Source organism: Bidens hawaiensis, unplaced genomic scaffold (assembly GCF_021521415.1).
Source record: "Bidens hawaiensis isolate Kalapana, Puna unplaced genomic scaffold, B.hawaiensis_p1.1 tig00009343_1, whole genome shotgun sequence".
Classification (NCBI taxonomy): Eukaryota; Viridiplantae; Streptophyta; class Magnoliopsida; order Asterales; family Asteraceae; genus Bidens; species Bidens hawaiensis.
Window position 1 is genome coordinate 1 of NW_027491689.1, and position 15,566 is coordinate 15,566.

General features: G+C 34.1%; 1 protein-coding gene and 1 long non-coding RNA gene across 2 annotated transcripts; both read right to left on the bottom strand.

Moving 5' to 3' along the window:
• Positions 1-3,149: 3,149 nt before the first annotated feature.
• Positions 3,150-5,498, bottom strand: LOC143532036 (defective in cullin neddylation protein AAR3-like). The gene is made up of 5 exons (XM_077027190.1): positions 5,428-5,498; positions 5,229-5,311; positions 4,877-4,973; positions 3,970-4,194; positions 3,150-3,254 (listed from the first exon to the last, which is right to left on the bottom strand). Exons 2-4 carry the CDS (start codon positions 5,292-5,294, stop codon positions 4,067-4,069), a joined length of 291 nt encoding a protein of 96 aa, XP_076883305.1. The 5' UTR covers positions 5,295-5,311; positions 5,428-5,498; the 3' UTR covers positions 3,150-3,254; positions 3,970-4,066.
• Positions 5,499-5,649: 151 nt separating this feature from the next.
• LOC143532037 (uncharacterized) lies at positions 5,650-8,624 on the bottom strand. Its single transcript, XR_013135109.1, has 3 exons — positions 8,437-8,624; positions 7,103-7,232; positions 5,650-5,680 (listed from the first exon to the last, which is right to left on the bottom strand). It is a non-coding gene; the product is annotated as an uncharacterized LOC143532037 (long non-coding RNA).
• Positions 8,625-15,566: the final 6,942 nt, after the last annotated feature.

Genomic DNA, 15,566 nt, shown 5'->3' on the forward strand with positions numbered 1-15,566 from the left:
TTTGGATAGTTTTGGGTTAAACCTATATACACTGGTGTTTGGTAAACATTCAAGATTCACTTTTCACAAGTTGACTCAATATTTTATTTCATTACTTGACTTAAAAGAAAATGGGACCAAGAGTTTCTGGTTTAAACATAATCTTTTATGCACATTAGGTTAATTTATTGTAGTTTTTTTAGAGTGCTCATACGTAGAAATAATTAAAAACAAAAATCTTAGTTTAAATGGGCCAAGTTCGTCTTAACCCACAAACACGCATATTGTGTTGGGGCAAGGGTTTACGTGTTTTAACACATACCCGCCAACTTGTGAAGACGGCTATTTTACCACAATGCATTCCATCATGAATATGCATCTTCGTTGTTTATCCTAATTCAGTTACTAATAGATAATTTATATACACGTAGTTTTGTTGTAATTTTTTTTTGGCTTAAACATAATTTTTATACACATAGATTTGTGGTAATTTTTTTTTTTATTTTTTTTTATTTTAGAGTGCTCATGTGTAAAATAGCCAAAAGAGTAAACTGCGGTTTCCGTCCATTTGATTTGTCCAAATATGCGGTTTAGTTCAATAGTTTCAAATTTGCGATATGTGTCATTGTAGTTTCATTCACTTGCAATTAAACCCGAATTCATTAACCTCGTTAAGTCTGGTCGTTTAACCTATCAGCGTGCCCCTCACGTGAGGGGTAATTTTGTCCTTTCTCTCCCCAAATAAACCTCAGTTCTAATTTGCAAGCCTCCTCACGTGAGGGGTTGGGGTGTATTAGGGGAAAAACGGATAAAAATGTCCCTCACGTGAGGGGCACACTGATGAGTTAAACGACCTGACTTTACCCGGGTTAACAAATTTGGGTTTGATTGCAAGTGAAATAAAACCACGGGGGCGAAAATCGCAAATTTGAAACTATTTGACTAAAATCGCAGATTTGGACAAACCACATGAACGAAAACCGCAGTTCACTCTAGCTAAAAATAAAAACCTTAGTTTAAATGGGTCATGTTCGTCTTAACCAACAAATGCGCATGTTGTGTTCGGGTATGGGTTTACGTGTCTTAACACATACCCGCCAACATGTGAAGACAGTCTATTTAATAAATACATTCCTTCATGAATAATCTCCGTTGTCTATCCGAATTCGGTTACTAATAGATAATTTATAACATTGTAGATGAATTCCTAAGGAAGAAACACTACATGCATGATGAAAAAAGAATTGTAAAGAGCTTGGAGAGTGACTTTGAGATGGTGTATGTAGCTCAATCATGTTTATCATGGGAAGCACTATATTATCAATATAGAAAGCTTGAGAGTATGATAGCTAGTTATTGTGCTGGTACCACTTGTACATCTCCCTCTTATGGTGCATTATGTAGCAGTACTTTGGTTAGTAAATTTCAAAGGTTTAATATTCTGCTTTGAGAGGTTTATGGAGGATGAAAGATATGAAAAGGGTAAAAGATATTGGAAATTTATCCGGAAAAGGTCTTCTCTCAACAGTCTACTTCAAGTTCCTCATATTTCGGGTAACATCCGGTCCTATATAGAGTGCAGTGGCGGACTCAAAAATTATTTTCTTGGGGACGATATCGGGACTTAACGCTAAATTATACAAATAACATTAAAAAAAATTTATGGTGGGCGGTCGCCCCCCCCCCCCCCCCACCCACACAAACCTTTACACATGTCCGCCCCTGATAGAGAGACTAGTAACTGATTTGTACTTTCATGACGCATACTTTCCGTATTGTTTAGAAATGTAATGGGAGATTGACTCATTAAAAAATTGAATCGAGTCCATCTTAAACAAGCCCGAGCTCTAGTCTAAACGGAAGTTAATTTAATAAACAAAGTCGAGCCCACCTTCATTATATAGATCGTTTGATCAAACTCTAGAGCATAAACGAACCTATTATTAATATGAATATAACAATTTTGTTATTTCATTGAATAGTTATATAATAATATGACAATATTATCATTTACTTAATTATGATAAAAAAATATATATGGATTATTTTAGGTATATATATAAAATTAGTTATATGTGTATTAGGCCTGGACTGGCCAGGTCAGGCGGATTTGGGTAGCAAGTCAATACGGGTTTTGAACAAAATGAGTTTGGGTCAAAGCTGACAATTTAAAAAAAAAAACAATTCAAAAATGTTTGGGTCAACATGGGCCATTTAAAATCCAAATTAAAATAGAGCTCATAACAAGTTGAACTCAAACCTAGACAAGCTCGTATTAACTCGTACTACCATGTGAGTTACATCCATAGAATTCTTACCCGCCTTAAGCGGTGCTCGTCTTTGTAGATAACTTATCGAACTTTAACTTAAAATACTTTATACACTTTTAGAAAATGTCGACGAAGGAAGGAACGAAGGCTTAACGATCAGGGCGACTGACATGTTGCAAACGATCGAGAAATGCATCAAGACTTTCAAGTCGTTTATCGACTTAGATAAGAAGAAGAAACCATGGTGGAGAGCCCGTAGCCGTCTTTCATGGAACCATTCGCCTTTACAAGACCCTCGAGACTTCAACTTTCTGCATAATATTACGCACACACTTCGACAGGTAACCATTTAAACTCATCAAACTCATATCCGACCGACAGTTAATGTAGTAACAAAACTAATTTGTGTTTATTGTTTGCATTTAAAGAAAGAATTATGGATGAAGATTTTCAAGGCAAGCAGAGATGTTGGTTGAGAAGACAAGTGAAAATAATGGCGGAAGCTGAGAAGCGAGATAATGTTCGCCATGATCGATTTAAAGCTCGTGTCACGAGTGCTAACAATGTCGGTCATCTCAACGTCTCAACTCCAATGGTGCCAACAAAAGCTTGACAGTATACATATTATCCATGGACGAATCACACGATCATCATGCATCGGTTCATCACTGTTTCCGCCTTCTTGAGGCATCTAAATGACGTCTCGTTGTTCAACCACGAATAACCAATACTTGTCACAAATATATGTATAAGTTCATGTGAGTACAAGTAATGTTACAATGTATATATATCAAACACGTGTTTCCCGATCAAACTGCAAAGAAGACAGACTCGAAAACAGTTCTTGAATACCTTCCGAGAGGCTGCCTTCTATAGCGCAAGGGTTAGCTAAATCGGTGTGTCTTCTCTTGCAATGCATAATAATGGTATTATTATTATTGGTTAATTCTTGATTTTGTAAGTCATTACTATACTTCCTCTTTACACCAGGAATGATTTTTAAACCTGCACGAACCGAGAGTGAAAGATTAGACTAAAAAAAGAGTAAACTGCGGTTTTCGTCCATGTGGTTTTTGTCTAAATCTGCGATTTTAGTCCAACAGTTTCAAATTTGCGATTTTTGTCCCTGTGGTTTCATTTCACTTGCAATTAAACCCGAATTCATTAAACCCGTTAAGTCTGGTCTTTAAACCCATTAGCGTACCCATCACGCGAGGGGCATGTTTGTCCTTTTTTTCTCCAGATACACCCAAGCCCCTCACGTGAAGGGGGGCTTGCGAATTACGACTGGGGTTTATTTGGGAAGAAAAAGGACAAAAATGCCCCTCACGTGAGGGGCACGCTGATGGGTTTTAACGACCAGGATTAACGGGGTTAATGAATTCAGGTTTAATTGCAAGTGAAATGAAACCACAGGGACGAAAATCGTAAATTTGAAACTATTGAACTAAAACCGCAGATTTTGACAAACCACATGGACGAAAACTGCAGTTCACTCTAAAAAAATGTTTTAAACTGGTTAATTATGATTTTTGTGCAATTATTTTAATCCAGCCCGTTCCGACCCGAACCAAAAAAACCGTTTTTTTTATTGACCCGTTTCGACCCAAACCCTTTCTGAACCATGACCCGAACCAACCAGGCCCGAACCGTGTGCCAATCGTAGTAAAAAGTAAACTGTAAGAATTCTTGATCCTTTGGGCCAAATGAAAATGCTTACCGGGGAGAGAGTCATCAATCGGTTGAGTTTTTGAATCACTGCAACTGCAACAAACATTACGCGTGTCCTCACATCCATTTACCCTGTTTTGGCCCGGTTATTTGAAAACGAGTAAGTACAAATAATATACTAATGATCCCAAAATGGTAAAACCAAAAAGATTTAAATAAAAATTGTACCGATACATATGCTCAACAAACTCATCAACCAAAACGGGCCACGCTCCTGCAATAAGAAACAAAAATGTAAGCTTTTAGTTAAAACTAGGGGTGAGCAAGAAACCCAAAAAACCGATTCGAACCGAAAAAACCAAACCGAAACAAAAACCGACGGTTTAGTTTAATGTTTTTGTAAAAACCGCACGAACGGTTCGGTTTTGGTTTTGCATGCAAAAAAAAAACCGAAAAAACTGAACCGAACCAAATTCCTTAATTTTTTTTTTATATTTTATATTAAGTAATTTATAAGAATTTAATAAATATGTAACTCCAATATTTTTTTATCAAATGTATAATAGTCTATTATTTTAGAATTACAAAATTAATTATACCTAAATTCATTATTTTTGTCAACTTTTTTTTCGGAAGAAAATTTTCAAGCTCAAATGGCAAAAACCGAAAAAACCGTAACCAAACCGAAACCGAACGGTTTCAAAAACTCCAAAAACCGAAGTTTTGGCTTTCGGTTTGGTTTTAGGCTAAAACCGCACCGAATCGCACCACGCACACCCCTAGTTAAAACGATGTTTGTATGAAAACAGACAATTGGTTATATTTCATTGATAACATGTCATTTTGGTACTATATAACTATATAATATACCTTTAAATGTCTCAAAAGAATGGTTTAAACGTTCACTAAAAGGAATCGGACGAAAAAAAAATGATTTTTAAGTTTAAACTCGATACCTTCAGGATCATATCCTTCAAGATTTTCATGTACACAACGACTAAAAGCCAAAACTTGCCGCCATGTGTCCTCGGAGATATTATGCCGCTGATTTTTCTACATATTCACTTCAAAAATTAATAAACTCCATACGAACAAAATAAGATAAACGAATATATATTAGCACAGTTTGCAGAATGTGATCTTTGCAAGGGAAAATAAAAATAAAATTAAAAATATGTCAAATGCTTGTAGTCTAATCTTGTATGTGTAAAAAATGTAAGCTTTTAGCTAAAAGCATGCACATATGCAGACTTTATATATATATAACAAGTTAATAACATTTATCTGTAAACGCGAAACTAAACTCACCTCAACAAAGTTGCACCATTGATTGAGTAACCGAAACCTTCCGGATAAAACTAGTTTCCATGCCATGATTGCGCGGCTTACAGCTAAGAACAGTTGACAAAAAAAACGGCAATCCAATATAATATGATCAAAACATTCGGTTTTATATCGAACGGTCATCTAAGATAATGCTCCATATTTCATGTATATTCAAACTTACCAATGCTTCGTTGACCATTTTCTCGGGATATGAAGAAGATGAAATTATAGAATCGTGAGAACTCACACGAATCTGCCTGCAGTGCAGATTATAAAAACGCGTTTATACAAATATGAATGTGTTTCTAACTATCAGTGCAATGATGCTTTAAAAATGGATAACATAATACACAAATGAGAGTAGAAGTCGATCGTATCTCACCATCAAATAAAGCCTTGACCTGAGCATAGGAATTTGTTCAAATATAGGCATCCTGTAACAAATCGGCTAATATTATTAAACGTTTATATTACTAGTGAAACCTAATGCTAAAAGCATAGTAATTAAATGCACTATGTGCAAAAAAAACGCACTTAAATATATGGAAAAATAATATTATTCTTCAAATAAAATAAATAAAAGCTATTATATAACATTTAGTATCGTCTAATTAGTACCAAAGGTTCTAAAATAGTCAAGATTCAAATGTAATTCCAAAACTTGAATAACTAAAGTTACTAAACGTTCAATGCTATGCAGTCAATTCGGTGGTATATCGGTGGTATCTCGGTTATCGGTCCTCGTGTGAAATATCGGTCAGAATATCAGTACCGATAATATCAGCGATATTGACCGATATTTGGCCAATATTTCACCGATATTCCCGATATCAATGTTTTAAGTCTTAATTTTCAACTTTAGTGTTTAATATTGTTTTTGAGTCTTAATCAGTTCTTACTTGCTACAATTGTTAGTGTTTTGCAAGTTACAAACGGATAATTTGTTAATAGTAGAAGAGTATACTGAATTATTAGTGTTAGAGTGCTATATATATATATATATATAAATTTTGCATGATATTAAAATTACCGATATCCCACCGATATCTCATAGCGATAATCGATATCTCAAATATCGGTCCTCGACCGATATCCGATATTTTTCCGCATTAACTGCTTAGGTTCATTGTAGTTCCTTTGACCTCTCCTAGACCTAAATTTCAACTGCACTCCTTGCGTTTCTTTTGCACGCCTTTTATCTTCTCATGTTCTTGTCTCATAGACAATGCCGAAGCACTTGCCTATGAACTAGAAGCGCATTTATAGAGCAAATGAGCATCGCCTGAAAAATGGGCCTAGGCGCAAGAAGCGAGGGCTTTTAATAGGTATGGCTAAAAGGCATAAAACATTAATGAGTGAACTACGGTTTTCGTCCCTGTGGTTTGTTCAAATATGTGGTTTTAGTCCAATAGTTTCAAATTTGCGATTTTTGTCCCTGTAGTTTCATTTCACGTGCAATTAAACCCGACCCCACTAACCTCGTTAACTTTGGTTGTTAAACCCATCAGTGTGCCGTGAGGGGCAGTTTTGTCCTTTTTTTCCCAAATACACCCCAACCCCTCATGTGAGAGGGCTTGCGAATTAGGGCTGGGTTTATTTGAGGAGAAAAGGGACAAAATTGCCCCTTACATGACTAATGGATTTAACGACTAGACTTAACGGGGTTAGTGGGGTCGGGCTTAATTGCAAGTGAAATGAAACCTCAGGGATGAAAATCGCAAATTTAAAACAATTTGACTAAAACTGTAGATTTTAACAAACCACAGTGACAAAATCCGGCTTAATCCGCAGTTTACTCAACATTAATACTTCTAACTACTTTGACTTTTGAACAAGTCAAACTAAGTTACTCATACCTTTTGTCTACACTTGACTCAATTAGTTGTAGGAGATTGGATAAAGCATCCTTGCACAATTTAGCCTTGTTTGACTCATTCGCAGGCCGGTAACCATCTCCACCAAAACTCAATGCCTCTGATGTCACTTCTGCAACATATAGTTTGAAAATCAGCTACTAATCTATACTATATTACAATAACACAGTGTATCTTAAACTTTAAATAATACAACTATTAATACTAATTGTACAACATTAATTAATGCAGTGTTGTTAATCGTTTAAGGGACAAAATTGTCTTTACAACAGAGTATTTAGGCTTGTAAACGAACCGAACGAACATGAACAAGGGCATGTTCGTGTTCATTCATTTAACTTAAACCAACACGAACACTTAATCGAACACATATTTTGTGTTCGTGTCCGTTTATTAAAAAAATGAACATGTCTGTGTTCGTTTATGTTCTAAACGAACAGTTCACGAACATAAATTAACATAACTGAAAAATGATAAACAAACATAAATGAATAAATGAACACGAACATGTTCATTTTTCAAGAAATGTAAATGAACACAAACAAACATAAACGAACATATTGATGGACACAAATGAACAAATATAAAACCATTAAGTAGATGACTTTTCAACATATAAAACCGACCAAACGTCATTTTTTTTTGTTTTAGTTTCGGTAGCATAACAAACCTCACGAAAACCAACCAAATTTTCTTTTTCTTTTTCATTTGCTATAATGAATGTAATGAAAACCGACCAAACGTCATTTTTTTTGTTTTAGTTCCGCTAGCATAACAAAGCTCACAAAAACCAACCATATTTTGTTTTTTGTTCGGCTACCATAACGAATTCCATTACGTTCGTATTGGTAGCCTAACGTCTTTTTTTTGAGTTCCGGTAGCATAACAAACCTCACGAAAAACCAACCAAATTCACGCAGACTCGTCGCCTCACTGCTCGTGACCGAAAACGCTCAGGTTTTACCAACGCGCAAGTTTACCGACCTGCACCCCCCCCCTCAAAAAAAAAAATTGGCCATTGGTCCACCTCAATTTCTACATTTTTTTTCGTTTTTAGCTCCAGTACCGTAACACACGTAATCAAAATTGACCGAATTCGTATCGAGTTACCGCTTCCAGGTTTGCCAACCAAATAAACATTGTTTTAAATATTTGTTTATTTATATGTTAATTTAACAAAACAATTTTTTTGGGTTTTAACGCTCAAATTTTACTTTTACCAATAGTACGTATACCGTAACAAACGTAACATATACCGATCACATGCTAATATTATTTTCACACAACAAATGAATATAATATAATTATATAATTACCGCAATAGCGCGTGTAAATCTGGAATATATCAACCCGACCCGGAACAAATGAAGCATCCATTGGAAGAAATTGAGACTTTTGGCTTCGGGATTCGTTAAGAAACGAAACCCGAGACCAATTGATTGCAGAAGATAAGAATAATAATATTACAGTGCAGGTGAATTGGATTGATGGGTCCGATTGATATTGATCTACAAAATCATGATTATGTTATTCCAAATTTAAATTATATATCTTTGATTGTTAAGTTGTTTTTTGATATAATAATAACGGTTTTCGCGGGGTGTTATTGTTTCGTGTACGTTTAATAGTGTGTGGTTACACCACATGTTTTCATTGATTACCACATGATTTATTTACCAAAAGATCTTTTAGATTGTTCACTATCTAGGGACTTCGGCTTAGTGGTTTAAATCCTATTTACCACGTTACCTATTTACCTGCGTACGGTTGATATATCGTCTTTTTTTTAAACGACCAACAAAATATCAATATCATAAAATAAATAATCGTTACAAGCAAGATGCTAGCAACAAAAACACCCGAGAAAAAAACCTAACACCATTACAAAGTATTTAAATTAAAACTACACCACCTCTCTCACGTTAGACCCGACCACTTAGATCTATTTTGAACCCATAAAAAGCTCAATGTTTTAATCTCCGCAATCATGCTATTTAGATGGACTGGCTTCCTTTCAAAAAGCAAAGTTTCTCGCCTTCCAAATGCACCAAATTGTGGTAAGGCAAACCGCGTAAAAAACCTTCGCTTTTCGTTTAGGCAATAAGGAGAACTTGTGTAACTCTAACAAGTCACGAGTTGAGACACGATATCGTCTATGTTTTAAACTCCGCAATCATACATATCGTCTATCTACACGATAAGACACGGACACGAAATATAGATGTGAATGGAAACCACTAGAGATTCGGAGATGGAGAATCGGAGAACCGTTTGTGCGTCTTGTGCTTATGTTGGAGTGGAATGATGTGTGACATGCTCAATTATTTGGTATAAAAGTATTTAATATGAGCCGGCTAAATATATAATTTGGTAATTAAAGTATTTAATATGGCGGCTAAATGGAGATGGCTAAGAGAGAAAAAAAGAAAGCTGGCTAATTATTTAATTGGTTTGGTAAATATTTTAAATTTTGACAGCTAAAATTAGACGGCTAAAAGAAAAGGAAAAAAAAGACGGCTAAGTGAAGTTTTAGCCTACAAGCATATGTAACCATGTTTCGCTAAACAAAATCTGCAATTGAACAAGTATGTTTTCCCAAGGCCATTTCTATTTCCCGGCAATGTATACGGGGAAAATTTTTATAGCCTTCGAAAGCCTATTGGCACATAATTTAGGGACTAAAGAATTGAGTAACTAATAAAGTTAAAATAGTTTTATCAAATATTAAACACATAATCTCCTAACCCAAATACCATGTACGTGCCATAAACGCATTAAATGGTTTTGTTAAAGTGCCATGTTGGTGGAATACATTTAACTGATTGAGTCTTTTAAAATGGTGTGGTGGTTTTAATTAAAATTTTAAATAAAAATAATGATAAAAAATTAATATGTATGCATGTTATTGATGGAAGGTGGAAGACCTTCTTTCAATTAACATGTTGGTGAGAAGGGAAGTGACGCCCCGTGTTGGCTATGATGTTGTGCCGACGACTTTACTTGCCGATTTAGCATGGTGGTGATGACCCAATCTTCCTCTTTACTCATAGTCTAAACTCTAAAGGTTCATGTCGTAAAAAAAATATAGAAGAGGTTAGAGGCATCATGCCTTGAGGCTTTGAAAATCAAGAAACTTGTACAAGAACTTAATCAATGACTCTAAAACCACATGCTATACACATACCGTGTTTCATTAGGTTTTAGCAATGGAAAAATAATTGTACAATGAATTTAACATTTCGCGAAATTCTTCGTGTGTGAATTTAGAAAACACAAAACAAACATAAGAGATTTTAGAGACTAACATCTCATATATTTGTATCCACGCGACACACGAGCATAGAACATCACGTTGTTAGAACAACAATTGATCATTTGATCTTTAGCATGATGGTTCTCTAAAGCGCCTCATATTCAGTTTACCCAGGTGCGTTCTCATACACTAGCTATTATAATTTTTTGTCTTTCAGTTGGGCTTAGTTAGAAGGGTTTTAAAAAAAATTGTGCTAGAAAAAGGAGACGGAAATAATGTATACATGAATCTTAATAAGAGTTGTTCGACCTCTATTTAATCCTAAATGGCTAAATGAAAGCACATACTATCTTCTACAAGTCCATGGACATAAAACATGTGATGATATATTTTTGGGCATGTAACCGCTTTATCTTTTGGTTACATGAGACACCTTTGGTATAAATAACTTCCCATGTATCGACGAGCCTAAATACTTAGTTTCCAACAATTTCCTAGTGAAAAGATTCTTATTTACGGTCCAAGTGTGGAGCTTCCTTTAAAATGTATTAACAAGCGATATTGTTAGTCATCCTATCAAACATATTAGATCATCATCAACACGAGAAGAGGATGGATGGGTCTTTTTGTTGACACTTCCCGTTTCACCAACGTTCTATTGTTAGCTTAATTTATCTAAAAAATAATGTTAATATATGTTATCATACGAATATCGAATTGTACTTGTGATAAGTTATTAAATAATAAACAAATACAAACAATTTAATAATGATTGGACCACCACAAATATTTCTAACTATTTCGTAGTAAAGCGATTGCAATTATCCTTTGTGTATTATATACGAATAGTCAGTCGGCACTCCGTGTATGATCCGAGGTTGGATTTTTACAATTCACTTGTAAGTGCTAGTGGGTTGTGGAGCCTTCTTACACTTTCAAATGTATCAATTTAACAATTAGAGTTGAATACCGGTTTAGCCCTTGTGATTGACCAAATTACCGATTTTAGTTCAAAAAATATATGTTAGCTTTCTTAATCAATAGTTTCATGTCGTATCAGTTTAGTCCAGTCCATTAACTGCCACTGCCGACCTCTACAACCACTACAAATATCCACTGCCATGTTCTCTCTCTCTCTCAATAAATTTGACCAAGTCCTAGACCTGTGCACGACGATGGTATGACTCATTAGTTGTAACCCATATGAAAAAAAAGTATTTAATGTAATTTAACTCACAATAACTTTACTAACCCATTAAATCTAATTTTACAACTAAATATATAAAGTTTTCCATCATTTTTTTGAAAAAAACATATAAACAATAAACCATTGAATATATATAATATCTATCTACCTATACTAATTAACAAAAATAATAATGATGATGTGTCCTAACCACATTCAATATTTTCTAATCATTATTCTCCTTAATCCAAGCTATTCATGATTCATGTGTTTAATTGGTATGACCCATTAGTTGTAACCCACATGAAAAAAAGGTATTTAATGTAATTTAATTCACAATAACTTTACTAACCCATTAAATCTAATTTTACTACTAGATATATAAAGTTTTCCATCATTTTTTTTGAAAAAACATATAAACAATAAACCATTGAAAATATATAATATCTACCTATACTAATAAACAAAAATAATAATAATGATGTGTCCTAATCACATTTAATATTTTCTAATCTTCATTCTCCTTAATCCAAGCTATTCATAGGTCATGTGTTTAATTTGTATGACCCATTAGTTGTAACCCATATGAAAAAACGGTATTTAATGTAATTTAATTCACAAACTTTACTAACCTATTAAATCTAATTTTACTACTAGATATATAAAGTTTTCCATCATTTTTTTAAAACATATAAACAATAAACCATTGAATATATATATAATAAGTTTAAAATCAAACAGTTAATTGTTAAAGTAGTTAAATAATGATTTACGAACCATTATCGTATAATAGATATTTAGTTACGTGTGTACATCAAATTTCGTTGAATAAATACAATATTTATAATCTTACAATTTGTAAAACATTATTTAACTTACATTCGTATTAATCATATAAAACATCTTTAATATATTTATGTACCAATAATTGATTTTATGTCATACTAGAAACATTATTTCAATATTAAAAAAATATATAATTTAAATATGTAATATTTAAAGTGTGTGATAATATTAAAACTAATATATAAATTCAAAAGAAAACCCCTAAATTACGTATGATTAAATACCTAAATTGAGGTTATTTGACAAATCCCGTGTAATACACGGGTTCAAAAGTGAGTAATTAATATAACATTGAATATTTAGACCTCAAATATTAAAAGATACTTTTAAATCAAAACTAAAAGTATCAATGCTATTATAGTTATTAACCATGTGCATAAACTAAATATATTTGTTATTAACCATATGTTAAAACTAAACAAATAGTCATTGACAAATTTTATTTTAATGGTTACGGATATAATATTATGGTTATTAAGATTTTTGTTACTTCGGTTCGGTTCAGCTTTTCTGGTTCTTTACAAAATACAAAACCGAACCAAAACTAATATTTCGGTTTTTTCTAAAGTTAAAAACCGAACCGCCAGTTTCTAATTCGGTTTGGTTCTTTTGGTTCGGTTTTTTTGGTTGTTCCGGTTTCGGTTCGGTCTTTTCGGTTTTGTACACACCCATAGAGAAAATTACAAACCGGTTATGAACCTACAAATTTCATTCAGTTCCAAACCGATTTCAACATAATCAATTTCAAACCGGTTTAATTTCGGTTTCAGTTTTCTTTGTATTTGTAACAACATCAACGGGTGTAATTCATAAATACTCTATACACCGCCTTCCGAATTATAACGTATAAACAATTCAAAAAACAGTCAACTTTTCCAGAACCTTCCAATCACCCTTCATATAAACAAGTAAACAACACACCTTCCTCTATTATTATTATTATTATTATTATTATTATTATTATCACCACCATGACGTCATCACCATCACCAGAATTCGAAACCTTCATCCACGAATTCATCATCTCGCACGCCCGATCCATCTTCTCAGCCGGATCCGAACCACTCGTTTACACCGTCTATTCCGGAGCCCCGACCAAACCCGGCCCGTTTCCAGCATCAAAATCATCAATCGAATCATTACCTACAGTCACCGTACCATTAGACGAATACGAATTAGAGCCAGAAGACTGTCCGATCTGTTTGACTGAGTTGACCGGTGAAGTGAAGCAGATGCCGTGTAAGCATAGGTATCACTCGGAGTGTGTGATGAAGTGGTTGACGGTGCATGGATCGTGTCCGGTGTGTAGGTATGAGATGCCGGTGGATGAAGAGGAGGTGGTGCGAAGGAGTGGTGACGGTGGTGGGTGGGAGGTGGTGGTTACGGTGGCGAGTGGTGGTGATATGGAGGTTGAGATTGGAGATAGTATGGAGGATTTGGATTAGGGTTTTGGTTTAGTTTATAATTTGGGGAAAGTTGTATAGTTAAGGGTTTGGTTTAATAATTTTAACAAAAGTTGGATTGTTTATTTTTTTTTAACGACGAATTTCTTTTAATCGTTGTGTGACTTGAATATGTGATAATGTTAGTTTAGGATCTAGAATACAATGGCGCGTCTGGCCATTAACACAACTTACTTGGAATGGATAAGTCATTTACAATCGAGAGAGCCGGTTTCACTTGTGAGGACTAGTTGTCAATAAACATTTGTAAAACTAGAAAGGTTTTGTCTCATTAGTTGCAATGATGCTGGGTTGGGGTTAAAGTAGTACAAGCGATTGTATCATGATAAGTCATAATATCAATTATAACGGTACGTCTAATCCATTAAAACAACTTACTAGAATGGATAAGTCATTTACAATTGAGAGCTGATTTCCCTTGTGAGGTTTCGAGACCGACTAGTTATCAGTAAACATTTTTAAAACTAAAAAGGTTTTGTCTAATTAGTTACTAGTTACAATTATGCCGGGTTGGGTTTAAAATATAATAAGCGGTTGCATCAGGTTGAGTTTAATTTCGTTTACTCATTAACCTTGTAATAATAATTTCATTAAAGTACAACTTTAACTCAAAATTAATCTAAAATCATATTATTTTGTAATAAAGGATTATAAACCATTCAAATGTTAACATATAATAAAAACTAGATGTAAGCCCGCCGCGTTGCGACGGCGACGCAACTTTGCGAATTCGGTCAACCTATCTGCTCCACACTGAATCAATATTTGATAGATTATCCAACCCCAAAACCCATTGTTAATTCGGTCGGTCATATTGTCTTTAGAATGGCAAAGACACTGAGTCAACAAAATAAATCCGTAAACGTCAAAATAACATTAATACACATACAACTTATGATCAAATTAAGTGAGACAAATTGGATTGGTGTCGGTTGAATTTGTTATGGTATTGACGCTAAACAAAAAAATAATAAATTAGTAAACATTCAGAAAGTCGTATACTTTTATATTACAATAACATATTTGAAATGACATTTATACGGTCGGTAAAACCCGGACGTTGCGGCGGCGAGTCGTATTCGCGACGGTACTGGTTACGTTCATTACGTACCAGAACTAAAATTCACCAACACCTAAACAAATTAACATATTTAAAATGAAAAAAATCAAACAAATACGTAGCGAAAATCGACAATTAAAACAAAACAAAACAAGAACCGCATTGTGTGTCAGTTGAATTTGCTATGGTATTGGCACTAAACCAAAAAAAATAATTTAGTAAACACTCAGAATAGTCGTATAGTTTATACCACACAACATATTTAAAATGAAGTTTATCCGGTCGGTAAAACCCGGACATTGTGGCGCCGAGTCGTTGCGAGTCGAACGGTACCGGTTACGTTCATTACGATATTAGATCTAATATTCATCAACGCCCAAACAGATTAACATACTTAAATTGAAAAAACAAACAATAAATACGCTGCGAAAGTCGACAATTTAAAAAACAACACAAAAAAACGGCACGTATAACTGTCGTGAATTGACGTAAATTCGACCGGTATTGACGATGTCACCACCAAATCATAAAAGACACGTTTAAAAAGAAAGTATCAGATGTAAACAAAATAAACGACCAACTACATAAACCAAAAAAAAAAAACTTCTTTCATGGCTGAGAATCGAACCAAGGTGGTA

Bases quoted from the DNA above. Each gene is read 5' to 3' on its own strand.
- LOC143532036 (XM_077027190.1), bottom strand. From the start codon at position 5,294: ATGGCATGGAAACTAGTTTTATCCGGAAGGTTTCGGTTACTCAATCAA. The intron at 4,974-5,228 runs GTGAGTTTAGTT...GTGAATATGTAG, and splicing joins AATGGTGCAACTTTGTTGAG to AAAAATCAGCGGCATAATAT. The intron at 4,195-4,876 runs GTATCGAGTTTA...TTCTTATTGCAG, and splicing joins TGAAGGATATGATCCTGAAG to GAGCGTGGCCCGTTTTGGTT.